The sequence below is a fragment of the Patiria miniata genome, unplaced genomic scaffold (assembly GCF_015706575.1).
Source record: "Patiria miniata isolate m_02_andy unplaced genomic scaffold, ASM1570657v1 HiC_scaffold_3, whole genome shotgun sequence".
Classification (NCBI taxonomy): Eukaryota; Metazoa; Echinodermata; class Asteroidea; order Valvatida; family Asterinidae; genus Patiria; species Patiria miniata.
The window spans coordinates 1,168,911-1,195,190 of NW_024037069.1; the positions used below are offsets into that span (position 1 = coordinate 1,168,911).

Consider the following 26,280-nt stretch of genomic DNA (forward strand, 5'->3'; position numbering starts at 1 on the left):
ACATAAACATACTTATAAAAGGCCTTTTTGCCAAGTCCAATGCTAAGCAAAAATACTAGATTGTGTACCAATAATTTACATGCAGGGCCCCCAGGGAGAACAGATCCTTGACAACTGATGGAGCTACCCTGGTAAAATAACACGAAATAAATAAAATAAATAAATACAAAGACGCATAAAATGGTCTAATTCGAGATGATCCTTGTTTTAAAAGTCGAAAGAAGAACCGCGAAAAAGAAGAAAATATATAGCGGCTTACGTAGTCGTACATTGAAATGCACTTCGCTGCGAGAATACTGCACATTTTAAATAGAATGAAAAGATAAGGGGTACTTCAAAATTATACATGTAATATTGCGATGAAAGTTTCACGAAATGAAAAAAGAAACGATATTACAATTGAAAACAACACTGTTAATAACTTTATACAATGTACATGTACTAGGAAAAACGTTATTCTGTATACACACTAGGGAAATCTAAACACATTAAAAAGCGGTCATGAATACATTCTTGACTATTGTTATATAAAAAAGGTATAAATGTCATAAATATTATATGTAAAATATGTTTTAGAACATCAATATTGAAATACTTTTTTACGTATGAATGTGTAAAGATTAATAAATTAAGATTGCAGTTTAGGCTGAACGTGTTAAATTCGTGACAGCAAAATGCAATACTTCTACGGATGTTTACAATTTATACTAAAATTGCTCCTCATATAAAAAAAACCCCAAACTGTTGAGAACCTTTTTTTCTCGGCAACAATAGAATACTACTGTGAATCCTGCACTCAATGAAAAGCTTGTTAAGGTGCGTGGGCGCACTTAGATGCTGCATATTCAGCTTCATTGGTAATCCGCAGTATGCGTGAAAAATAGCGGGTACCAATAACACTCAGGTCCAAAATCTTGTTCTGAAGCAGGTGCAATAATTCGAACAATCTGGACTGTACACCATTTGTTTTTTTAGTAGACTTGGCGCGCCTTTTTATCTTCAAATTTGGTATCGCCGTTTTCTTTGAAAGAAAATCGCAGCTAGTTAGTTTTTTAGTATGTTGTCTTTTTCATTGAGAACTTTGTTCCTTTTTGTAAAGTGCGTCCTCAGATACCCTTTGGTTGGCAGGTAACTCTTCGGAGCCCTCTGGGTTAATGAAGTCCTCGGAACACTCTGGGGTCGATTCCTCATTGGAATCCATACGGCTAAATACACCCTCGGAGCCCCATGAGTTGGAACCCTCTTTAGGTACGTCGGAACCCTTCGAGGAAGATATATCTTCAGATGCCCTTTTGTTTGATACGTCTTCGTAAGTTTTGTCCTCAGATCCTCTTTGGTTTTGTTCTTTCTTTGATAATGATATTTTGGCCCTGGTTCCTGATGCTGTTTCACTCGGGATTTCCAATGAGGGGTCATCTTCAGTTTCCCTCTGGTTAGGTGGTGCTCCTTCCTCGCTTGCCGGCCTGGAATGTGTTCCAAATGAAGATGGTTCGTCATCCGGAGTCCCTTGATCCATACATGAATTGGAAGAGTCATCCCTACCGATCTCACAATCGCAGTTCAACCCTCGAGTTGCTCCTATCTGACTTGGAAGCTCGTCGGGGACCTCGGAGTCCTCATTTTGGTCGCTCTGAGTTTGAGGTCCGCCTCTCAACCTCCTGGGCTCTCCTGTCAAAGTCTCCAAATCCCCCACGGGCCTCGAACATTCCCCGGCCTCAGCAGGCTCCATCTGTATTATCACCGGAGTCGGCATGTCCTCGGTTGATTTGATTGCGTTGATGAGGTCCTCGTAGTGTGGTGGGAGCTCCAAGTAGTTGCTTGGAGGAGTAGTCCAATCGGGGTTTTCGCCCAGACCAGTGACCACGGGGTTCTCGTACACGGCCTGGTAGTATCCGGGTGGGTCATCGTCTACAGGCGCGTTTGCCTCTGCGTCCGGGGCACTGCCAGCTCTTGCCCGACGCCGGCGCCTTCTCCTGACCCTTGCACGGTCTGGGGAAACGAAAAATCTCAAATTAAACATGGCAGGTGTTCAGGAGTTTCTAAGTGAAAAAGCTCCTCATGGTTGCTCGACTATTTTTTCACGAATCGGGCTCTGTGTTTCTAACTGTGCACGCAGTCAACTAAAGCTTTCTTAACCCAACAATCCCATCCACTCTAAAACCAAGACTTGGGTTTGTTGGAATATGTTAGGATGAGTACTGCACTAGTAAACTGATTATGCTTTACATGGGGTTTGGCATACCACGAAAATGAGTCCGAGAGTTGTTGTGTACACTTTACCATAATGTTGGAAGTGGCCTGAGTGAGGAAGGTTCCTAGCAAATCATTATAGGGGGTGAGGTTTCAATAAAGCACACATGATAAGACGAGATGCCATTGCGTCCCATGACTACACGTACATTGTATACCATTCAGAGATGTTTCAAACTTACAACTTCTCCATCCGTAGCCACAGATGATGGTCCACGTTATCATGGGCATGATGCATACCAGAACCAGAATGGCCACGCTCACAACTGTGTTTAGGAAAGAAAACAGCAACATTTTATTGATCCCGTCCTGCAAGGCACGTATTCATAGCGTGCCAGCGAAGGTTAAGCGAAGGTATATTCACACTATTTGCACGTCGGTAACATCATTCGACGCTTAGGGGCGCTGTCCAACATAATGCATGCTATATACTGTATAGCAATACTTTCAAGGTATCGTTTCGGTTTGCGGTAACACCATGTGGCAATAACTACTGCTTATAAGATATTAGTTCTGAAAAGAACTTGTCCTGCTTATTATCAACTTCGCTAAGTAGTTTTTTGTTCTGATTAGAACAGTCCTGATAAGAACAGTCTCCTGACGATGACTAGAGCAGGCTAGTCGAAACGTTGAGACCAAAGACAATTTCGTTTAGAACTTACAGCAGGACTGTTCTTATCAGAACAAAAAACTACTTAGCAAAGTTGATAATAAGCAGGACAAGTTCTTTTCAGAACTAATATCTTCTAAGCAGTAGTTATTACCACATGGTGTTACCGCAAACCGAAACGATACCGATACCCCACCATGCAAAGCCTCAAATCTTATAATTTCAAGGTATCTTTCCTATAGCTTTATCATTACAATATTTACTTAGATCGTCTTCCTATTTCCCCTCCCCGCTTTGCGACTGCCATTTGTTTTGGAGGGGTGGTATCAGGGGTGCGTGGGGGAGGGTACGTGCCCCCTTGCCCCTCCCCTCGCGACGGCCATGCTAGCACAGGAGCTTTTTATGATGCCCTCAATATGTTTAGTAATTTCGGGCTAAACAAACGCGTAATCTTCCGCTGTTGGGTAGGAATATTTTTTTTATCATAAATAATATCTGGACTTCGTGTTAAACCAATACAGGTCCTTCTCAGAACCACACAAGTCACACAGATAATCATTGACATGGTGTTACCGCAAATCTAGCTCCCATTAATTTACCATGTCGACCATGTACATTTTTATGTAAACCCTAAAATCTCATTCTTACCCGCAGTTTCGCACTTCGGACCGGCGTATCCACCTGGGCATTCACACGTTCCATCCCCAAGACACACCCCGTCGTTCTTGCAGTCGGTCAAGGTAGAATTACCACACACCTCTGGAAAAAGGGCAACAGTGTAAGTATGAAAAGGAGAGAAAAAATTAATGTACAAGGGAGATGCTTAATTTTTTGTTTGTTTAGAATTTTGCAACTATCTCTCTCTCTGATTTGCTGATGGATTGGCAAGGTGCTATAGCTAAACGCTCTTCAATTAAGACACGTTTAGTTCAGCATTGATGTAACCACGAGCATTATGGCAGGTGTGCCGTCCAGTATCAGCACCCTGTGCACCCACTTTTTGTCTTTTAAGACGGCATTTCTTAAGTCGGCACTTTAAACATTTTTCATTCATAGGTATAGAATTGAATTTTAGAACTTTTTAAATTTTTTTTAATTAAAATGCATTGACCATTTCATTTTTAAGTCAGCACGTTAACATAATTTGTCCATCCAGTTATTATTAACTATTCATAAATACCTCAGACAGTTTAGCCATTCCTATTGGTCGAGAGCCCGTCACGTGGCCGGTATTAAACGGATGATAAAGACATGGCTAGCTGGTCTTAAACACTTTTCCAGTGTCACAATAAAATGTGGACTCCTAAAAATCCAGTGCCTCTTATCGTTTAATTGGTTGAACGTTCACAATCCTCACGTAGGCATGCGCAACACTACCAGGGAGTTAGAATTTTATAGTTCTAAATTCAAAACGCAACGCGCCAGGTGCGTTCTGCGCGACATCGCATAGAACATCATACGCGCGCGTCAATCTCCATAAAAGGGTTGTTTTCATCTTACTCGCCAGCTGAACACTCCATTATTTTGCAGGAGGGATGATTCAAAAAGCATAAAGTGAATTTGTTGAAAATCGGGATGTTTTGCACGAATTATATGATTTTTTTTTACCGAAAAGGTATTTATGAATGGGAATAAATATGTACTCCGTCGGTATTTATCACTCTGTTTAATGCCACTTAGAGTCTGGGTGCTGATAATTACCCTCGCCTCCGGCTCGGGTAATTATCAGCACCCAGACTCTAAGTGGTATTAAACAGAGTGATAAAAACCTCCGGAGCACACATTTATTCCCTTATTTAAGAATTTGCTTGATTTTGTTTAATGACTTTCTTGAGTTATTGTTAAGATGATTTCGTATTTGTTTATTAGATGATTTTAACAATTTGTATTTTACACTTAAAGCGCGTTGAGTTTGTATGACTATCAAACAGCTGTGTAACTTGTGAGAATGAATTGGTATTATTTTCATTATGATAACAGACCGAACAGTCTGGACAGGTGTCAACAGATGATTGGGCGTGGTTGTGAAATATAATCATGCGTTCATTTGGTAATAAACTGTGATTGTAAGAGAATATGGGCGCTGTAACGACTTTGTGTTGGGGGGGTGCCGTGTTGGGGGGGGGGTGCCGTGTTGGGGGGGGGGGGTGCCCTGTTGGGGGGTGCCCTGTTGGGGGGGTGCCGTGTTGGGGGGGGGGGTGCCGTGTTGGGGGGGGTGCCGTGTTGGGGGGGTGCCGTGTTGGGGGGGTGCCGTGTTGGGGGGGTGCCGTGTTGGGGGGGTGCCGTGTTGGGGGGGTGCCGTGTGGGGGGGGGGTGCCGTGTTGGGGGGTGCCGTGTTGGAGGGGTGCCGTGTTGGGGGGGTGCCGTGTTGGGGGGGTGCCGTGTTGGGGGGTGCCGTGTTGGGGTGGTGCCGTGTTGGGGGGGTGCCGTGTTGGGGGGGTGCCGTGTTGGGGGGGTGCCGTGTTGGGGGGGTGCCGTGTTTGGGGGGTGCCGTGTTGGGGGGTGCCGTGTTGGGGGGGTGCCGTGTTGGGGGGGTGCCGTGTTGGGGGGGTGCCGTGTTGGGGGGGTGCCGTGTTGGGGGGTGCCGTGTTGGGGGGGTGCCGTGTTGGGGGGGTGCCGTGTTGGGGGGGTGCCGTGTTGGGGGGTGCCGTGTTGGGGGGTGCCGTGTTGGGGGGTGCCGTGTTGGGGGGTGCCGTGTTGGGGGGTGCCGTGTTGGGGGGTGCCGTGTTGGGGGGTGCCGTGTTGGGGGGTGCCGTCTATGCCTACACAAAACTCAGCTTTTAATCTAGCTTTGTTTAAATTCACTGACCCAACTACGGTAAGAACACCCCCCCCCCCCCCCCCCCCCCCCCCCCCCCCCCCGTTTTCGCTGTAAAAATATAGACTGTTTTAAAACTTTATTTTTGGTTTTGAAGCACACTTACCTGGTTCCAAACACAGATAACGTGCAGTTAGGTGTTTCTTAATGTTTAGTTCTGTGTTTTTTTGTCTCAAAATGCCAAAGCATTAGTTTTTATTTAAAAAAAAATAAATAAGATAGTGTGCTGCTTCAACTTTATCCCAAAAGAGGTGTAAAACAGTCAATATTTCAAAGCCAAAAATGCAAAGTTTCCATACATTTGTCTGTGGGTGGCTAATAGAGGCTAACTCTTTGTAATTTAACTCATGTTACCTGTGGCGGATGACTGAGGGTAGAGTAGCAGCAGAAACAGGAAAGCGTTGAGTATCGAGGGTGTACGGCCAATGCACGATAGTGACATCATACAAGTAACGGTATTACCAGTAACTGAGACAGGAATTATGGTGGGTGCCCTAAGCACCTTTGCCTAACAAATTATGAATTTCCGTGTGCTGATTTTCAAGAATACAGGTCAACTCGTACGCGAACCAACTCGTACGCGACCAACTCGTACGCGGGACAATTCGTACGCGAACCGACTCGTACGCGGACCGACTTGTACGCGGACCGACTCGTACGCGGACCAACTCGTACGCGAGTCAACTCGTACGCGTGAGTTTAGACTGTTGGTTTGGCTCACATGGACAGACGAAATTAGGTTCGGTACGGTAGGTCAGCATAATTTTACCTTTTCTGAAAGGTTGAGATTTTCAAATTAAATGTAATTGATTTTTGAATCCGCCAGTGCTACCTACATTCGCGTTTTTTTAAGAAGAATTCTGCGTTTAATTGTTTGTTTGTTTTTTACAAGTTCGCTTGATTGATTGGGAAGTTGTCTTCGCGATAACCAGTATGATTGGTTCACAACATAATACCCCTAATTGATAAAAGATACCAACAAAACCGCTACTATACTAGCGGCAAACATGAAAGCTTTAACACACCCTTGTTACCACGTTTACGAAACAATACCCGAGCGCAACATAACACGTACGCGGCGTCACAATCACACTTCAGTGATTCTAGCTGTTGGCTTTCTGTGGCAGCGGGAAAGCGCACCAGGCATAGGGTGAAGTGGACTCGGGGAAAGCACTGAAGTTAGATAACAGTTTGACATTTTTGAAATCAAGGGGAAAATAATGATAGACACAATGTTTTTTTCATCTTTTTCTAGCTCGTAAAAATAGTTTTCATTTTATCCCGGACCATCGCACCAAATTAATACTGGCCATCATATATTTTGTTATGCTGCAAACAGATTTAACATGGCTCAAAGGATAGAATAAAAAAAAGGAGAGGAAAGACAATGGAGAGGGCAAGGAAGGCTGGGGAAGAACAATAATTAAAAAAAAAAGGAGAGAACAATTACATTGGGGCGGAATGTGCAGGGTTCGACCTCAACTTCTTGCACTAGCCAGCCGGGCTACTGGCCCACGGGCATTTCTACTAGCCCGCATTTTTTTCTTATCTCAGATACAAAATGGCGTATTTTCAAGCGCAATTCTGAGGGAATTTTGTCGGTGTTTTTGATTAACAGATCAGATAATTTAACCCTTTACAATAGTTGATAATTAGACACAAATTAAAGGGGTTTCCTTTTTGAATTTTATGATTTTTTTCTTTCTGTACGTTGATCTTTGCCGTATCCCAATAATTTTTCACTCGCACGCGCGCCGGCCTGGTTAAGGAATAGTTTGACTAGCCCCGGCCGCCGCTGTTTTGACAAGCATTTGGTTAGCGGGTTCACGGGTTCACTCCCAATCACACACAACGGTCACACATTGAACTACGGACTACCCATTCTTCCGTCACACTATTCCCAATTCTTCCCAACCATGCCAACCCAATCCTCGAAACCACTCCTATTTCGGCCCGCGTACGAGTTGGTTCGCGTACGAGTTTTCTTGCGTACGAGTTGGCTCGCGTACGAGTTGGCACGCGTACGAGTTGGTTCGCGTACGAGTTGGCTCGCGTACGAGTTGACCAATCCGCGTACGAGTTGACTCGCGTACGAGTTGGTTCGCGTACGAGTTGACCTGTTTCCATTTTCAACATGGACGCCAGGTTATGGTCTTGTCGCTGGTTGTGTTGTGTGTGTTTACGTGAGGGTTTGAGCATAACCAGCGGCAGCATGCCATTGTTTGACTATCCTCGAGACAACAAAAGGGGTTAAGGCCCACCATGGAATGCATCAGTGCACACACTGAATGCCAACACTACAGATCGTTTTTTCGTTGGATCTCCTTTATGTAGCTTACATGTACGTAATACTCATGGGCGTTGCGAGGGGAGGGGCAAGGGGGTACTTGCCCCCCCCCCCCTGGAAAAGGGGGGGAAAAAAAAGGAAGAAAAAAAAAAAAGAGAAAAAGAAAAGAAAAGAAAAAGAGGCGCGAAGACAAAGTGGTGTAAATTTAATGAGGGGGGGGGGCAAAATGTCCATGCCCCCCTCTAAAACTGCTATATCGAGAATGTGTTGAGAAATACAAGCATTTTTTGGCAAAAATTTGTTTTGCCCCCCTCTAGAAAAAAATTCTGGCGACGCTCATGGTAATACTCTCTAATTTATACCTACTTTTGCCTGAACCGGAATAACCATTCTACTTCTCTAACTGACTTTACTGACTGAATGACTGACTGACTCCCCAACTGACTCCCCGACTGACTAACTGACTCCCCTAGTGACTGACTGACTCCCCTATTGACTGACTGACTCCCCAACTGACTCCCCGACTGACTAACTGACTCCCCTAGTGACTGACTGACTCCCCTATTGACTGACTGACTCCCCAACTGACTCCCCGACTGACTCCCCGACTCCCCTATTGACTGACTGACTTCCCGACTCCCCTAGTGACTGACTGACTAAGTGACTGACTGACCATAACCGACAGGCCATCATCGATGTCGTATAGGATACTTGGTTGGCAGGGTAATTTGGAGACGGATCTGGAATTTCCCCATGTTTTTTCCCCCAATTTTTTTTTTGGCGGGGTTCCATCAGTGGCGTATCCAGAAAGGGGGGGGGGGGCACTTTTCCCCCTGGCGGATTTTTTTGACAAATATTTTTGTGTCAGCAATTATTTCAATAAAATGGTTAGAGAGTTCTGACATTAGTCCCAAATCCCCCCAAAAGAAAAGAAAACCCGCTCAAAAAACATTACAATGCGCCGTGAAAATGGGCAGAATTTGCAGCTAGTATGCATAAAAATGATAAGTTTTGAAGAACGCCCCCATTTGGAAGATGGGTACCAAACCCGCCCGCTTTTTGATTTTACGGAGGCCAAGTGTCCGGAGAAAAAAATATGTCTACATTTCGGCGCGGATGTGCGCCCCCCTACCGGAATCAACAGCTGGATACGCTACTTGTTTCCGCCCATCCCGTTTATCACTAAATCATGCCTTATATTGAATGTTCAAATGTTACTAGTGGATTTCCAAAACGCGACATGCCCATTGGAGAAAATGTGACAATTTGTACGGTTTTGAAACTTTAAAGAAAAAAAATCCCTGTATGTTCTGCTTTATTGTATTCTTAAGTTGTATTTATATAACAGCCGTCGAAATTGTTTTTGGAAATAAAACATAATCGCGTTTTGGAAAAAAACTCCTCGTTTATATATATGTGTACTATTTCCAAAGTACCTGTATTTGTATGTGTTAATGTTCGTCGTCAGTTTCACCAATGATGCACTTTTCCCTTGTGAGTTTTACTTTGCCCAACATTATTTAATACTTTATAATTTTGGCAGAGCTCCAATGGAAACCGGTTTTAATGGGAATGAACAACATTTGCTTTTGCTGCAATTTCAGAAATAAATGGATTTGGAGGATAAGTACGTTATTGCAAATATTGTTAAACTCACTTGTTTCACATCTTGGGCTTGTAGATGCTGGAAAAAAAACACAAGAAAACCAATCACGTTCTCGTAGTCTGGTTCCTGAACCTACTTAAGATGAAACTGAGCAATTTATAGACATAGGGGAATTGTAAGGTAAGAGAATCAGTCTAGCAGGTTTGTAACCCTTCACGGGTATGTAATCAATTGCAAAGAAAATGCGCAATATCTAAATACGAAAAATTAGGAGTAGTTTTTGAAAAAAAACACAGTTTTTTCCCACGCTGGTCGGCCGACCAGCGTTGGAAAAATACGATTTTTCTTAAAAATGTCAGCACACAGGAGCCACGATTTTGCAGGATGCTTTAGACTGTCTTTCCCTAACAATCCAGTGAGATATTGCGTGATAATTTTTATCATTTTGATTTTTTTTGTGCTTGCAAATGTTGTATCTTCCCTTTAAACAGCTTGGGCATACTCTTGGTAAAGTGTAATAAATTGATACTTTGGGGTCCAGCTCGACCAGCAAGTAAGCCTGGGAAGCCTGGTCCCGGCCGGATAGACAATAAACCGCATTCGAATCAGTTTTTTGGTTTATTTTAAATTTGGGTTTATTTCCACTTCTTAGCACATTAATTAACAATGAAAACTGGCATGAAAAGGAATCCAGTATACTGCAAGACGTAAAACATTAACAAATAAATAAATCATTTCTTTGGACAAAATGCATTCTCAAATTAAACCCTTAAGAAGATAAACAATATTACAATAAACCAATAATATAAAAATTAAGTTGTTGCGTACGATTAAGAGTAGGAGTATTACACCATCGGCATGGCTAGAGGCCTAGTTGGGCAATAGAATTATCACATAAATCCCTAGAAATAAACTTTTTCATTAAATGGCCGAAACACTTTGGGTTCGATCGAAAATGCGACGATGGGTATTACACATTATTTACAACATAACTATGGAGGTAACACAAAATGTATACAACTTTGCATCAATATAATGTCAAAAAAAAAATACTCGGTCTCTGGTCAGCGCGCGCGTCGATTTAAATCATGCGCGTCAACCTTTTTTTCTTCTTTAAATTAACACGGAAGGTACAACAGCGCCCTCTATTGCCGCACCTCCTCAAATTTTTGCACCAAGGAGCACCAAGGAATGGGGAAATTGCACCAAGGCAAATGGTAAAGGGCACCAAGGCAAATTATGGAGGACACCAATGTATAATGAAGACACAAAAGAGCAAAATAGTACCCACCTTGTCTGTACAATTCAAGCTTGAAAAAAAAAAGCCACCAAAAAAAAAAAAAAAAAATTGAAATTCCTAAGAGTCATCCAGTAAAAATCCCAAGAATTCCCAAGGCAATGGAGAACATTGTACAAAATGAATTTAACAGAGCACGCAGTGGCCTAAAACTATATAGAATTATGATATTGTAACAACCAAAAATCCCAAGATCTTGGGATAAATTGCAAGAGGTGCCTGCCTAATAGTGTCCTCTTCGCACCTATCTCACTGACTCCCTGACTGTCACTTTTATTTATTTATTCATTTATTATTGGGCGAACAAGATATGAACATTAAAAGCAAACAGACCCGAGGATTTCTCAAAAGCAAAACAAATCACTATTTTTAAGGGATCTCCAGACAACAGGTACAATACAGACATTAAACAAATATACTTACATATACATAAATAGACAAAAAACATTGACATAGGACAATTTTAAAACAACATCCAGTCATTCAACGTATAAAAAATATTAAACAAAAATATATTTATTCATGTACCGGTGTACGCATAAAAAGTCTCAAGTTCAAAATTTCACAAGAGGAGGGTGCCACACAATAAAAATAACTAGATACATGTATATTTAAAAATGCAGAGATAAAATTACATGGATAGACCATTATCTTGATGCGGCCATCTTGATTTCCTCCCACCCAAATCAACGCAACCAAAAACGAGGCCGGAAGGGGAAAAAAACCGGTTACCCTTTGCACAAAAAACATCACCACTCAGCACTGTGAGCTCAGCACTTGTGGGAGGGCAGTGCTATCGTATAGGATTACCCTGTTACGTCAATGAATGGGCTAAATCCGAGTAATTATAGGCATATGAATCAATTGAGTATAATTTTGTGCGCTCTCGAACCATGTTTACTAAGTTTGGCTTGTCTTCAGGGTGACCGTAAGGTAATGGCAAAATTCTGCTAGATGCACTTCAAAAATCTGCTAGATTTAACGAATATCTGCTAAATCACCTATTATTACGCGAAATACATTATAAACATTTATACTCACATGCAAATGTTATGAAAAATGCCCTTCAACTCAACAAAACAAAAATCAATTTTAAATGGTATAAAAAAAGTTATAAAAAACGGTTTCAACAAAACAAAAATCATAAAATTTCCATAACAATTCTGTCAAATCTAGCCGAAATTCGGCTAAAACGGTCACCTTGCTTGCCTTGTCTTGGTTGCAGTTTGCTCTCTAGGCCGGAGCACTCTCGGTCAAATATATGAAGAACAAAATACCAGAGATTTCAATCTTTCTATTGAAACGAAAACAAAAGTGTATGTGTTTACTTGATGTCGCAAATGAAAGTAATCCACAGAGGACATTCTGAGGAGGATCTCTAATTGATTAAACGGAAATTCGACGAGAGATTCGCCAATTGGGCTGCACACCATTCGTTGCAGCCTGCATGAATGTATATAGACTGTGCAGTCAGTACGATTGGGTCGATGAAAGCTCAATGATTGCCTCAGTATCGCAAGCCGAGGCAAACTAATGAATTGGAGAGATTTTCTTGCAGATTTGATTATCCGGAGTGTTAACTGAAATAAAAAAAACACATTGGCAGTCTTTGAAAGATACGCTTATTGACTCACCAAGATTATTGTCTTGTTTTGAATGCTGAATGAGGTTTATTAGGTTTTTGGAGGAATTTGAAGTCAAGAAACCATTTTTCTTGTCCTGATATAATAACTTTCTTGTACATCTTCTATCAATAGTGCAACCGTTTCGACCTTTAATACCGATTTCAGCGCAACCTTTTCGACGTTGTTTTTTCCTGTCGGTCTTTTTCTTTGATTTTTTTTTTTTTAGGGGGGGGGGAGGGTGAGCTACAACTTTAAAGTCCCATTTTTTGTAAAGGTCTATTTGGGAACAGTAGCACGAACAACAAGCACCCCAATGAGCACCATCAAACAAAAATATCAGGATTAAAGAGTAATGGACCTTTTGCGTTTCACAAGAGGCAAATGGTTTGTGTCACCTGGGTGGGCATGAGTAAACATTCTGCGCATTCATTGATACTTCATGTAAATTGAAACAACAAAGAATACCCTCTGATGCATATTCCAATATTCAAATCCAACTTTTAATATTGAATTATTCGGTTGAGTACCGGGCGAATTAGAACAAATCAACTTTAGCATTGATATGCAAATGAGACACGGTAGAGCGGTTAAGGGCGGGTAACTTGAATAGGGAGTGGCACATGCGCGTTTACGTGTTTGGATTGAAGCTAGATTACTACACGCTTGCGAGCAGCAACGACAACACGCAATTTTGTAACACCGGCAGTTGTCAAGTTTTGTTGTAAAATCAAAGTTGTTTAACGTCTCAAACAGTTTATTATAAGATATGAACATTGCTACCCTTGCCAGAAGGAGTTGTCTTTAGCTCGGGTGTACGTTTCCACTTTTCCAAATATGGTTTTTAGTGTTTTTTTTGTATCTGGCTGACTGCCAGATACAAAAAAAACCCACTAAAAAACACAGCAAATCTCTAAATTCCAAAGAGTGAAATTAGAGACTAGACGTTTTAGGGTGAAAATCACTCTCATTTAAGATTGAAAAAGTCTGAAAAAAAGAACCACTTCAGTCTTGAGTCGAGTGAAAACTCGCTCTTTACGATTGAAGGAATTTCACTCTAAAACGTCTAGTCCCTAGTTTCCGACTGTGGGAGTGAATCTTTACTCGAATGGAGTGAATTTCCACTCTTTGGACTTTAGAGTATCAAACGTTGTACAAATTCAGAAACAGCCATACCAAATGTAAAAGACGAGTGTTATCTCATGATTATTTAATTGAATGGATAAAGGCTTTGACGCCTAAAGAATAGTTCTGTAAAGCTTGCTTAGGCCTATATCAAGACCTTTAAGGTTCAAATTATTGAACGATCGCACCGTAATTAAAACACTGACATACCTGGTATAGTCATCACAGCAATGAGATTAAATGTATAAATGTGGTACAAATATTTATAAATAACCATAACAAGTGCAAAGACGAGTGTCGTCTCATGGTTACTTCTGTATAATTAATTGATTACTCAAATATACCTAATCAGAGGCTCTTACGCCTAAATGATACACTCTAGTTCTGTAAATATTGTCTCTATCAAGTCTTTAAGGCTCAAATTAGTGAACAATTGTAATTAAAACAATGGGTGATCATACCCGGTTGCTGTGGCATGCACAAATACCAAAATCAAAAGTCCAGATCAGAAATTTGATTTTTGAACAGGACAGCATTAGCACGGAAAAATATGGAAAGAAAGTGTAAAAAGTTCGCCAATTCTGTACCGCAACAGGAAGAGACCCACAGTTTCAGACGTAAGTAATGTATTACCGTGGTATAACGAAACAATAATTGCCTGCTTTGACGGAGTCCATGGGATGTTGAACACACCCTCGGGGCAAATGTCACCCTCGGCTTCGCCTCGGGGGCCATTTGCTTCCTCGGGGCGTACAAAACACAATTTGACCCTGTCACAACAGGGTTACAATAATAATGGCGCTACGTGATCACTTGTGCGAGTTAGTTGTGCAGAACACGTGCCCTGTGCCCGTTCCAATTAGAAATGAAAACGCGTATCGGGATACGCATGCGACTCGCATAATAGATTTCAATTACAAAAAAAAATAAAAAAAAAATAAAATAAAATATAATTCCCGATGAAATAACAACGTAAATGGGGATTGAACAGGCGACTTTTTCTCCAAAGCCGCAAACGTATCTCGGACTCGTACAATTTGTAATAGTCCCTTATTACTTGCCCTTTGTAAAGGCCCTGTCAGACTGTCTGCGATCATTATATGCGCTCCCACTGCGTCCTGGAAAATGGCGGGGGCGCAAAAACAACTACTAGATCGCAGCGACAACTACATGTTAGGTTGCCTGAGGGGCGCCGGAGGGTCTTAATGGTCTCCGATGAGCGCCAAGGTTTTCAAGCAAGCTCAGAACAATCACAACACCTCTGCACTCAAGCCAGGGCGCCGTAATGACGCAACTCGGGCGCTGTGTGAGCGTGAATCGTGCGACATCGACGTGGCATTGACGCAGCTTAGGCGCGAGGCAGTCGATGTAGTCTCCATGAGAGAGTAACTCGACTGTGATGAACTTACAATAAATAATTTTGAAACTGGACTGTGTATTGACCGTTTTGTCTTGGTATTTAAACAGCGCAAGTGACGTCACGTGAGCGTATTCTGGTCGGATAGAGAGCGTGACGCGAGCTACTAGGACGTATCAATATTGTAGACGCAGTGACTGCGCAGCAGCAACGACTAGATCGAGTAATTGGGCTTGACAGGGGCCATGGGCGTCGCCAGGATTTTTTTCTAGAGGGGGGCAAATTTTTTTTTTGCCAAAAAAAGCTTGCATTCCTCAACACATTCTCGATTTATCAGTTTTAGAGGGGGGCAGGGACATTTTGCCCCACCCCCCAACTCATTAAATTTACACCACTTTGTCTTCGCGCCTCTTTTTTTTTTTTTTTTGCTATTCCGGGGGGGGGGGGGGGGGAGGGGGCAAGTGCCCCCTTGCCCCCCCCCAGGGCGCATACAGAGCGAGTTGAGCGCATCGTAAGCGCGGGATGAGCGCAATATGAGCGTAGCTTGAGCTCAGTCAGTCAAGGTATTTTTTCTCAAAAAAAGGATTTTTATGCATTTTGACGATATTATTTCACGGACAAATCGACTAAAAATTAGGTCATGAAATTTCCGGTTTTTTTCGAGAACGACGAAAGTCTCCCAAATGTTGAGGTAATCAAATGAAAGAGTGAACCTTCATCTACAAAAAGCTCGTGAGCGTAATGTCTATAATATTTTAAGAATTCGATGTATACCTAATGTTTCCAACAACTTCCATTTTTCACAACGCGAAAAGATCGTCGCCATTGTAAAGCATAAAACGAGGAACCCAAACACGGTGTGACCTCGTGACCCATACGCCCACTGATTGGTCGAGCTCGCGCTCGAGTATGGCCTGCTTAATATTCATAAGTCATTCATTGCGCGAATAGCGCGTGCTATTCACAATGTTTTCAGGCCAACGTACGTCGGCGTACGTTTACACGCGTACATTGTGATTGCAAATCATGAAATCTCGCAAAAGTCTTCATTTTTCAACTGGCGATTTGGACCAAACATTAGAAGTCTCCTGCGCGTGTTTCACATGAAAATGAAGCGTATACTTTCCTCTATCCACTAAGCCTTGTCATTTGTTTTGGCCTTTTTTAAGAATCGAATGTACACCTAAAAACTATCGGTCCTCGATTTTGTTGATAAAAAAATATGATTTTGTTTGACAGTTATTTTTGTTATCAAAATAAACACACGATTTCAACTTTTCACTTATTTAGCCATCTTGGCCAAACAGTGCATGTATCGAGGCACTTTTTGTGTTTTTATGTAGTCTCGAATAAATCTCGTAAAATCTCGCGTACGCTTTAGGGCCATGCATGCTTGACCTCGGGACGAGAAACTGAGGTCAAACAAGGCTGTGTGCGTGACACGGCTACTGACTGAGCTATTTTCTGGCCACTCAATAAAGATTGTTAAATTTATTAAATATTTTTGGTCGCCGTAAGGTCTCCTATGAGAGCGCATATAATGTGACAGGCCCTTAACCATTGACGATGTACTTGAGCATGTGGTCAACAGTGGAACGTCTACGTTTGGCCTTAGAGTCTACTTTGCAGAGTATTTGTGCAGACACCCCATACTACACTCAAAAAGCTGTTCCAAATAAGTTGGAAGGTGGTATGAAGTTGAAACCAGAAACTGACTGCAGCAGGATTTGAACCAGTTTTGGCCAAAGACGCTAGTGATCGAAAGTCGATCGTGCATGCATATCTAAAGGCACGACTAGACCAGCGTGCCTGCTCGCACATAAGGGCCTGTCACATTATATGCGCTCTCATAGGAGACCTTACGGCGATCAATTTTTTGTTCATAAATTTAACAATCGTAGCGAGGACGCAAGAAAATGACAATTTTCTGTCTCAAAGAAGCTCAAGCTACGCTCATACTGTGCTCTTCCCGCGCTTGCGATGCGTTCAACTCGCTCTCTATGCGCCCATGTCAAGTCCAATTGCTCGATCTGGTCGCTCCCGCTGAGCTGTCACTACGCTCTGCTCGCTGTTGATACGTCCTAGTAGCTCGCGTCGCGCTCTCTATTCGACCAAAATACGTTCATGTGACGTCACTTGCGCTGTATAAATACCACGACAAAACGGTCTATACAAAGTCCAGTTTAAAAAATTATTCATCGCAGTCGAGTTACTTTCTCATGGAGACTACGTCGCCTGCCTTGCGCCTAAGCTGCCTCAATGCCTTTACAATATCGCACGATTAACGCTCGCACAACGCCCGAGTTGCGTCATTACGGCGCCCTGGCCAGAGCGCAGAGGTGTTGCGATTGTTTTGAGCATCTTCAAAGACCTTTGCGCTCATCGGAGACCATTAAGACCCTCTGGCGCCCATTTGGCGACCTATGTAGTTGTCGTTGCGATCTAGTAGTTGTTGTTGCGCCCCAGCTATTTTTCAAGGACGCAGTGACAGCGCATATAAGATGGCAGACAGTGTGACAGGGCCTTAACGTCTTGGGAACCCTGTTAGTAGCCGTTTAACCTTTTCTTATTTTTTCCCCATAGCTTTCCAAAGGGAACCAATCAGCGATCGCGATATGGTTTATAGTCAGTCATGCGCGCAATAATGAACGTTCGGCGCTGAACACTCAGCCTTTTCTTGGGAAAGTTTATAGTCCGAGCGACAGTTGTAACCATACGCGCTACGTGCGGTGATCGAGCATCGCTATATTAGATATGCAACGCAGTGATACTACTGCTACTACTACTAATAAGATCAAAATCTTACAGCGCAAAACATAACCGATGGAAATATCGATGCGCTTTACAAAAGAAACAAACAATGCTATAAACAAAATAACTATGGAGGTCATAAGCCTGATAAAATAGATGAAATGTGAGAGCAGTTTTGAACCGGTCCAGTGTGTCCACAGTTCTAAGAGGGATAGAAACACTAGGCGTTCCATAGCCTAAGTGCAATGTGTGAAAATGCCTTGGAGCCATATGACTTGGTTCTGTGTGTTGTTGTAGTGAGGAGCCCCTGATGAGATGACCCGAGCGCTCGTGCAGGTTGGTATTGAAGGAGCAGGTCGCAGATGTAGCTTGGAGCTTGTCCCTTGAGGGCCTTGAAGGTGAGCAGGAGAAGTTTGTATTGTATGCGCTGTTTAATGGGTAACCAATACTACCGGTATCAAATGGGAAACCGCCGCTTTGCTCGAATATATTAATATTTACACCAACGGTCTAATTTAAATAAAACGGCCACGCCCCCATTGCTGCAAGATTCCCAAGACGTTAGTGCGAGAAATTAAAAAAGCAAAACAAAAACAATTGTGCAAGGGCGCTCTACAACAATGCAACTATCGCTATTGATCACTCAGGTCTTGGGCCAAGACCAGATTTAAGCCTGCGACCTATGGAACACCATTTCGACTTCCTATCAGAAGAGCTATCCAGCTTCAGATTCAGGCGTCTCCAAACTTGTCTATGTTGACTTTCGAGGGTCGTGAGTTAGGAGGTTATGTGATGTATTTAATTATGAGATGGAAACTGTTCAGCAAAATTATTATTTGTATAAAACTCACGTCAGTTCATGGCAACAGGTCTCATCCTCTGCTTGAAAGTACGCGTCGGAGTAGCGACGATTTCATGGGTATCTTCGACAGTCTACACAGCACGATGCAACGGATAACTGTCTTGAAATCTGGGTGACGGGACGCATAAATCATAGGATTCATGCAGCTGTTGGAGACACAGATCATGCCCAAGAAGGGAATGAACTTCTTGGAAATGTCTGAGATGACGGAGACTGTCACGAAGTAGGGTGCGACGAGCACAAAGAACACCAAAACGACCAGAAACAAGCTGCGCGTGATGCCGACACTTCGGCGAGACAGGTGCCTCCGATTGGCCGGCTGTTCCCGGGTGGCGTGGGAAGCTGAAGAGGACGGACTGCTTCCTCTCGGCACTGGGTTGTTTGCAGTAGATACCGACAAATGGTTGTTTGCTGGAGGAGGTTCATCGGCTGGTAGATGTGGCTGCCGGGGTGTTCCTGGTCTTGCAGGTAGCCTCATGACTCCACCAACCACAGCGAGGGGCTGGTTGGGAATGACGTTCACTCTCCTTCCTTGTCTTCGAACTTTGAAGAAGATGGACGCGTAACTTGTAAGGATACACAAGACTTGTAACGGGTAGTAGAGGGACACCGTGATTTTGGAGAATGTACCGGAGCCCTGGGCTGTCGGGTTGAAGGAACATGTGCTCAACTTATCATCGTACTCGTAAGAGCCAAACTCAGATACAATCGGCAAGAGTCCGACTACCAGGGGGATGAGCCAGGTTAAAGCGACCATTGCTGCCAGACGATAATGATTGCACAACCAGACCCGGTCACCCCGGCTTTTCCGGCGGGTAATCAAAGCGCGATAGACGGCGATTGACGCAATGTTATTTAGGCTGCATCCGATGCAGACGATGGCTGTAAATCCCTGCAAAGCGCAGAGACTATGTGAAACGAGAAGCCTTTCCCTGTTCTCGCTCAGCACTGCCAAGACCATGATGGGCAAACTCAGACAAGTGAAGAGGTCTGCCACGGCCAAGTTGACCACAAAAACGTTGGTGGTTGTGCGAGGTTTACGGGAGAGAACCACGGCCAGCAAGACAGAGCTGTTACCCAGCACACCGGCGATCGAGATGAGACTGTACAAGGCGGCTAACAGCTGCTTTTCGGCGTAACTGTCATAAACCGATAACACGGAACTCACATTGTCGGCTGAAGCTGGCCTAACGCTTGCCATTCTGTTTTCTTGTGCTTACTTGCAGCAACTTGGATCAGTACAGTACATTACATCATATCTTGAGTTGTGGCTAGGCAATGTCGTATCCGTCGAATATAAATGCATCTTAGTTACAATAAAAGCCTGAAATTCGACAAGGCACCTCTGGTCAACTCAGTGATTCGTGATGTGTCTTGCGCCTGCGCGCTAAGCGCGAACGCGCTCTGGCTGAAATTACGGATACTGTCAACTCAACATTCAGTTATATATCTAAGGTTGAAATACGGTCAAACGTCGTTACGAGCAGCTCGCATTTATAACACGTCATACACAATTTACTTACTGTTCCTACGTGTCTGAGAAATAGAAATAGAAGTAGCTACCCGCACGCTCGGCGCACATAGAGGCCTACTACTACCCGCAATTGCTTTTCTACAACCAAGTACAGCCCTGTCCATAATGTGCGCATGCGTCAGTTGGTAATGGAATGGTTCTCGGGCTTAACTTCCCTTAAAAAAAGTAAATCTATATAAGAAAGTATATATGGCTCCCCTGGCTCCGCCAATGTTCCTGAATTCAAGTCATTGCAGCTACAGTTTATTCATATGTAAACTTTGGCATGTCGTCAACTGGCAATGGATCTGATGATTGATCGTTTAGATCCTTGTGGGACAAAGGCCGTTTTATTGATTCAATCTTTATTGAATGGATTATGTGAATTCAAAGAATCGTGCATAACCCTCGCACTAATGGTGCACTTGGCCAACCACTTAGTAGTGTTCGTGTCCAATGTTCCTCAGACTGTCACAATAGACAATATCTCATTCCACTCACACTTTTTAACATCAGGCCGTAGGCTTTAAGACAGTTGTTTGTATTAAATGTCAATTTTTCAAATGTCATACGGTGTTGTCCCGTCCATTTCAATGTCTATTGTTAACTGCATGGGCTTCATTTGAGTCTGCAGTCCGCAGTTATGACACATTAGACTCTGATGATCCGATCAAAGCGTCATTTCTGTAGCTGCTTTTATTTTTAAAGTTGTATATAGTTCCTGTCGTGTCTCGTGAAAAAAAGAGTATGAGCAAGCCTAGTGAGGCTGGTCCCACTAGTCTAAGTCACAAGTGACGGGGAGTCGGGCAGTCAGTCGGGGAGTCAGTCAGTCAGTCAGTCAGGCTTGCTTTAAACGTCGAGCTTCTGCCGTGTCTAATTCAAATAATGACCCAAAATGTGAAATTATTTGAATTAGACAAAAATCCAACGTTGCTTTAAAGTTGACCTTTAAAGCAACTGCCAGCTTTCTGCCAAAAGTTCGTAAAAAAATATATCAAGGGTGATATATTTGAACAGATTTAGCAATTTCAGTAATGTTTTTTCGTCTAAAAGTAGCTTATGAAATTGGCTTTCCAGTCATTGTTTTGAAGCTACACATTTTATTAAATATGAAATACAATTTTTGGGGTTGGGTTCCGCTTTTTTTTGACTCACCCGGTATGTGAATGGTTTCCATTTTGTCAATATCTTTGTTTAAAGGGTACCCATCAAAGTTTCGTTGATTAGATGTTTTGATCCCGGCGCGGCCCACGCGTAGTTTTGTCCACTGAACTCGATCATCCTCTACTTGAAAGTACGCGTCGCAGGAACGATGATTTCATGGGCATCTTTGAGAGTACAGCGGATAAACTAACTGTCTTGTAATCCTAGCATTATTTGAACTACATGTATTCTTAAAAACCCTTGGGCATTCACTAATACAGACAGGCCTATAAAAACATGTTGCCTGTGGATACGTGTATGTCTGTGATGATATAGTACATAAGCCTACATGAAATATTCATGGTAGCGAACGGTGTACCTGTGCTATTTTGTTTTCCATCAATGTCTATTTTTACGAAACGAGGAATAACAAATTACCATGGAGATCGAGTGAACTCCTTTATGTTGGGGATTAGAAACGAGAACGTCTCCAATCTTATTGAAAAGCTGATTAGAACGGAAAGCTTCGGCTCTATGTAAGATAAATATAAATATTTTAACCGAGCGTTAGTTGAATTTGTATTATGGGATGAAATCTTGCTTAAGCCGTTTGGATTCCCATGCGGTTTGCACTGTCGTATCTGGCCCGCGAATCTTTTTTCCCAAACGACATCCGTTTCCCATCTTCTATTTGGTCCGTTACATGCATATCTGATGCCTTGTTCTCTACAACACAAACCCAAGATAGGCTTTACGTCTTGTGAGAAAGGTAAAACGAGAAGAAGTGAAAAACGCTCACTGAGATTCGAGCTCGGATCATCTGATTAGAAGTCAGGACTACAATGTACTTCCAACCATTCCACGAATCAGCTTGCAATCGCCGGTGATTTAAACACCATTATTCCTTGTTATATAACTTCTATACTATAATTCCAAGAATCTCTGTCTGTCTGTTTGTCTGTCTGTACTTCGATTATCTCCAGAACTCGGCACTGTATGAAGTTGAAAATCGGCGGGTGTATTGCTCGGGACCCCAGAATGTGCAGTGGCAAGTTTGAAGTTGTTTGTAAGAGCGGTTCTCGAAAAAGATGCATAAAAGCTGTACATTGGCCCCATGCATGATTTGGCCTGCTTGTGACGTCGCAATTAACACTACGCGCGTAAAGTTTTGTAGACAAAAGAGACGCGTATTGCCCCATTTATATTAGTCTCATAAACCTCTGTGTGTCTGTGCCATAGCATAGAGATAGCTAGCTGACCTCCACTGGGGGACTTTTCCATTATCAACAATGGATACTTCACTGGGAGGGGGGGGGGGGCGGCGCTATTCCATCATCACTAATGGGTAAATAAACTATAGCACACTTTTCTTCCTCATGTTTTCCTACTATAATTCGAGGAATGTCTTTGTGTCTGTCCACATGTATAAACAAATATGCGTTCAACCTGTGACATCTCTAAAGCCCTGGACATCATGAATATGCATAACGCAGTGGGAGCGCCCTCTTTTGATATTGTCCGATCTCGTTTTGGAAACAAAATGTCGCGGCCCTGTCAAATGCTCGTAGGGGGGATTTTTCTGAGGGGTCATTTGCCTGCACTTGCCTTCAAATCAATGAAAAGCTCTTTTTTGTCTACTCAAAATTCTAAATTTGGGAAAGCGCTGGGGAGACTTCCAGTGGGGGATCGAAGGATGGATGTGCCCCTCTGTCTCTCTTCAGGGACGAACCAAGGTATGCAAGGTGGCCATGGACCCCACTCGAGGAGCACGAGTATGCCATTGAACCCCTCCGCTCAGGATTTTGGGAGAAGCAAAAACTTGCTTTTTGTAGTATAAAGTTTAGAGAAACCATTCAGAAAGTGAGGCTCAAAGAACTCCTTTATTTCCGCAATTTGAACCAGGGTAAAGCAGCTGTTGTCCCTCTCTTCGTAAAGTCAAACTTCCCTGGAACAGAATGATGCAGAACAAAATACAGACTGGTCCCTGCATCCACCCCCTAAAAATCATGGGGACCGGTAGCTACTAGTTCCCATTCAGTGGCGCACCCAAATGGGGGGGGGGGGGGGGGGGGGAAGCTCGGGGGGCTTGAGTACCCCCAAGAGGTTGTCAATTTGTAGTCCCACGATTTAACCTTGGTGATATGTATTTCCTATTTTCGAGTAGTATAATAGGGTTGTCAATGGCGCCACCAATGTCAAAATATCCACTCCCCGCCGCCCCCCCCCCCGAAAAAAACCCCAATTTTTATTCTGCGGCCAAAACTTTTGGGCAGCATTTTTATAAAAGAATTCAAATTTCTAAAAAAAAAATTGAAAAAAAAATTGTGAGCCCCCTCCCCAATGCCAAATCCTGGGTGCGCCACTTGTTCCCATTTGAAGCCATGGATTGGATCATCTCTGCGCGTGTGCAACATTACTGTTTGTTTTTCAAAAACGATGTGCGCAACTTTGTGCGTGGGTGACATTTTTTCAACACACGGGTATAAAAAAGCCAGTGTCTCCACGTAGGCAACTTTCAAGCATTTCAACTGCATAGGCATGTTAGGTTTCGAATACTGAAAAGTAGCGCCCCTCTCTTCAATTTAGAGTTGCCAGAGACACTTTCAAATTTGACGAGAAGGGAAGCTCATCACTGCAGGACGTGTCGTGCATGTGCAACGCGTCGTATATACAGCCGCCGTGCGCCCCAAGGGTCATCAGCTCCGAGTCAGAACAGTCCGAACCAGTGGAGTTGTAGTGATGATGATGCATCTGCTATTTCCGACCTCAAAATGTCCGTCAGCCATTCAATGGCCTTTTCCTCAGCTTGGTGCACTGCCTCCCCTATTCAGGCGGGTGAGTAGGGCTGTGATCCGGACTAAGACATATTGAGGGCGCCCTTTACAAACTCTAAATTTGAGGGCGTGGTCTCCCAATCAGTTCATCAGGGTGGTCAAATTTATCAAATTCCCGTTAATTTCCATAAAGCGATTGCGCGTGTGTGGCCGAGGGCCCTATTTTAAGGAACCTATTCGTGACCAGGGTTTTTGCTTCCCGAGGAGAACTGCACGGCGCGTGTGGGCGAGCCTAGAAACTATATACGACTCGTTATCTGAAATTTGTGAATCCGTATAGTACTTGAACGGCTTAATAGGGCAACGATGTGTAATTATAACCTCACGTATTCATATGTCTACATTGATTGAAAACTTTGACCCTTGTTGTCTTTTCGCAGGGTGAGGTCAAGATAATGCTTGCTTTTATTATGAATCGAACTCGATTTCGTTAGCACTCACCCCTATTTAAGGGAGGTGGTGACCTCGACTTTCTATAACGTCTCATAGGACAGAGTGCGCAGGGTCAACACTTCAGCTTGGGCACGACGCATGCGCAGGGAATGTACGTGCAACGACCATGGCGGCGACCCACAGTGCTTAATGCGGTTCCTAACGAATGTGGGTGAAATAGATCAGCGGTCACTGATCGTGCCTTAACCAGGGCGCTATGTTAGAGCAAAGTATTTAATGTCATGGGAACAATACTGTATTTCCAATCTTGTCGGCTGAGGCAAACTCAACACATGGTGCCAGATTAAAGATTGAAATGATACTTAACTGCATATCACAGGCTATAAGAAGGTTCTCGATATAACTACCCTTTAAGATTGAGTCACTTAACTTGACATACTATACTTAACCATTTTTTTTTTTGGGATTAACCTTTGTATACACCCTGCACATCGATGATTTCTATTTGATTTTCACATTGCCTTGTTCAGTTTCGATCACTGAGTTTAAAAGCTCGACACCCCCCCCCAAACCCGCCCATCTGAATACGGAGGTAAAAGGAAAACAGACAACGCTTAAATTAACACTCATAAAATTTCACAGTCCAGCAGCTTTACTTATGGGAAATAATATATATTAATGAAAAATAAAAAAAAGGAAACGATACAGTGAAAGACATTATTGTAATTTAACCTATTGAGAATCGTCTATATACAAAAACCACTATAGCACTACTTAAATAACCATGTTTTAAGAATTAATAAGTCTTCAAGAGTTGTAGTTATTGCTATGCTTATTGTCGACGACTGTTGTCTTTTGTGTGTTGTAAAGCTTGTAAGAAAATCTGACCTTTTAAAAACCTACTTCAGGGACTGATTAAAAGTTTGCAATCACTGATTATGGCGCTCCATACCTTGTACTTTTATCTGCAGTTAACTATTTAGCAGTAACTGCGCAGCAAACAAATGTGGGAAATAATTGTATAAACTGCGGCCTTTGGAATCATAATTACCACGGAAGTAGATTACGGAGACAGAAATCAGGCCGTTTGCCAAATATTTGTGGTCGTTTATTTACTTTGGCTCAGGTAACAAGTGGTCATGCCCTGTTACCTTGATAGCACTTTGCGTTCTTTTTGTAATTGTGTAAGATCTCCGAAACAATTTGTGTTTGGAGTTTGTATCAAACCTGAGTCTGTGCTTTCAAGGGACATTGATGTGGTCTCTGACTTAAACTTGTGATTTTCCATTCTGAAGGTTTAGGGCCATGTCAGTGGGGTTAGAACTACCCGTCATTCTGAATCATAACAGATATTTTGAATAGACACTAAATGTGACGATCTTCGAGGAAAAGTTGGACTTTTTCAAATAGTAATAACATTTGAAGCCCAATATGCGTTCGCGTATACCAAGGAAACGTTTGTCATGCCTTTTTTTTCAGGCTGTGCCAGAAAACTGAAAGATTTCATCCCAATATGACGCATTTAAGCAGAGCCGCTCACGAGGTTTAACGGCAGTTGGGTATAAAGGGATTATTTCCAAAAGCCCGAATGCTGTTTTCTCTCATAATTTGCGTAATAAACATAGATCGTCTTCTAATAATCGCCCTTCTAGCAAGATGGCGGCTTTTTACGCCAAGTCGCCCTCTTTTGAAGTTGGCTAACTCTCTCGTTCAATTCACGCTCTGAATTCACGTTATGGAACCTGTATGTGGAAATTGCTGGCCGAGATGTTTCCCTTGTATTAGCTGTAAAAGGAATTAAAGATACAGTTT

General features: G+C 42.9%; 2 protein-coding genes across 3 annotated transcripts; both read right to left on the minus strand.

Annotated features, from left to right (window-relative positions):
• Positions 1 to 151: 151 nt before the first annotated feature.
• On the minus strand, positions 152 to 7,941 carry LOC119738184. 2 transcript variants are annotated; one of them, XM_038212931.1, is made up of 5 exons: positions 7,806 to 7,941; positions 6,033 to 6,216; positions 3,509 to 3,619; positions 2,400 to 2,516; positions 152 to 1,989 (listed from the first exon to the last, which is right to left on the minus strand). In XM_038212931.1, the coding sequence occupies exons 2-5, from the start codon at positions 6,121 to 6,123 to the stop codon at positions 1,070 to 1,072; spliced, it is 1,239 nt and encodes a 412-aa protein (XP_038068859.1). In that variant the 5' UTR covers positions 6,124 to 6,216; positions 7,806 to 7,941; the 3' UTR covers positions 152 to 1,069. The 2 variants fall into 2 exon arrangements, with proteins under 2 accessions (XP_038068859.1, XP_038068860.1); XM_038212932.1 differs by having other exon boundaries at positions 2,433 to 2,516; positions 7,806 to 7,940.
• A 10,654-nt stretch (positions 7,942 to 18,595) lies between these two features.
• On the minus strand, positions 18,596 to 19,786 carry LOC119737991 (beta-3 adrenergic receptor-like). The gene has a single exon (XM_038212690.1). The coding sequence runs from the start codon at positions 19,784 to 19,786 to the stop codon at positions 18,596 to 18,598; it is 1,191 nt and encodes a 396-aa protein (XP_038068618.1).
• Positions 19,787 to 26,280: the final 6,494 nt, after the last annotated feature.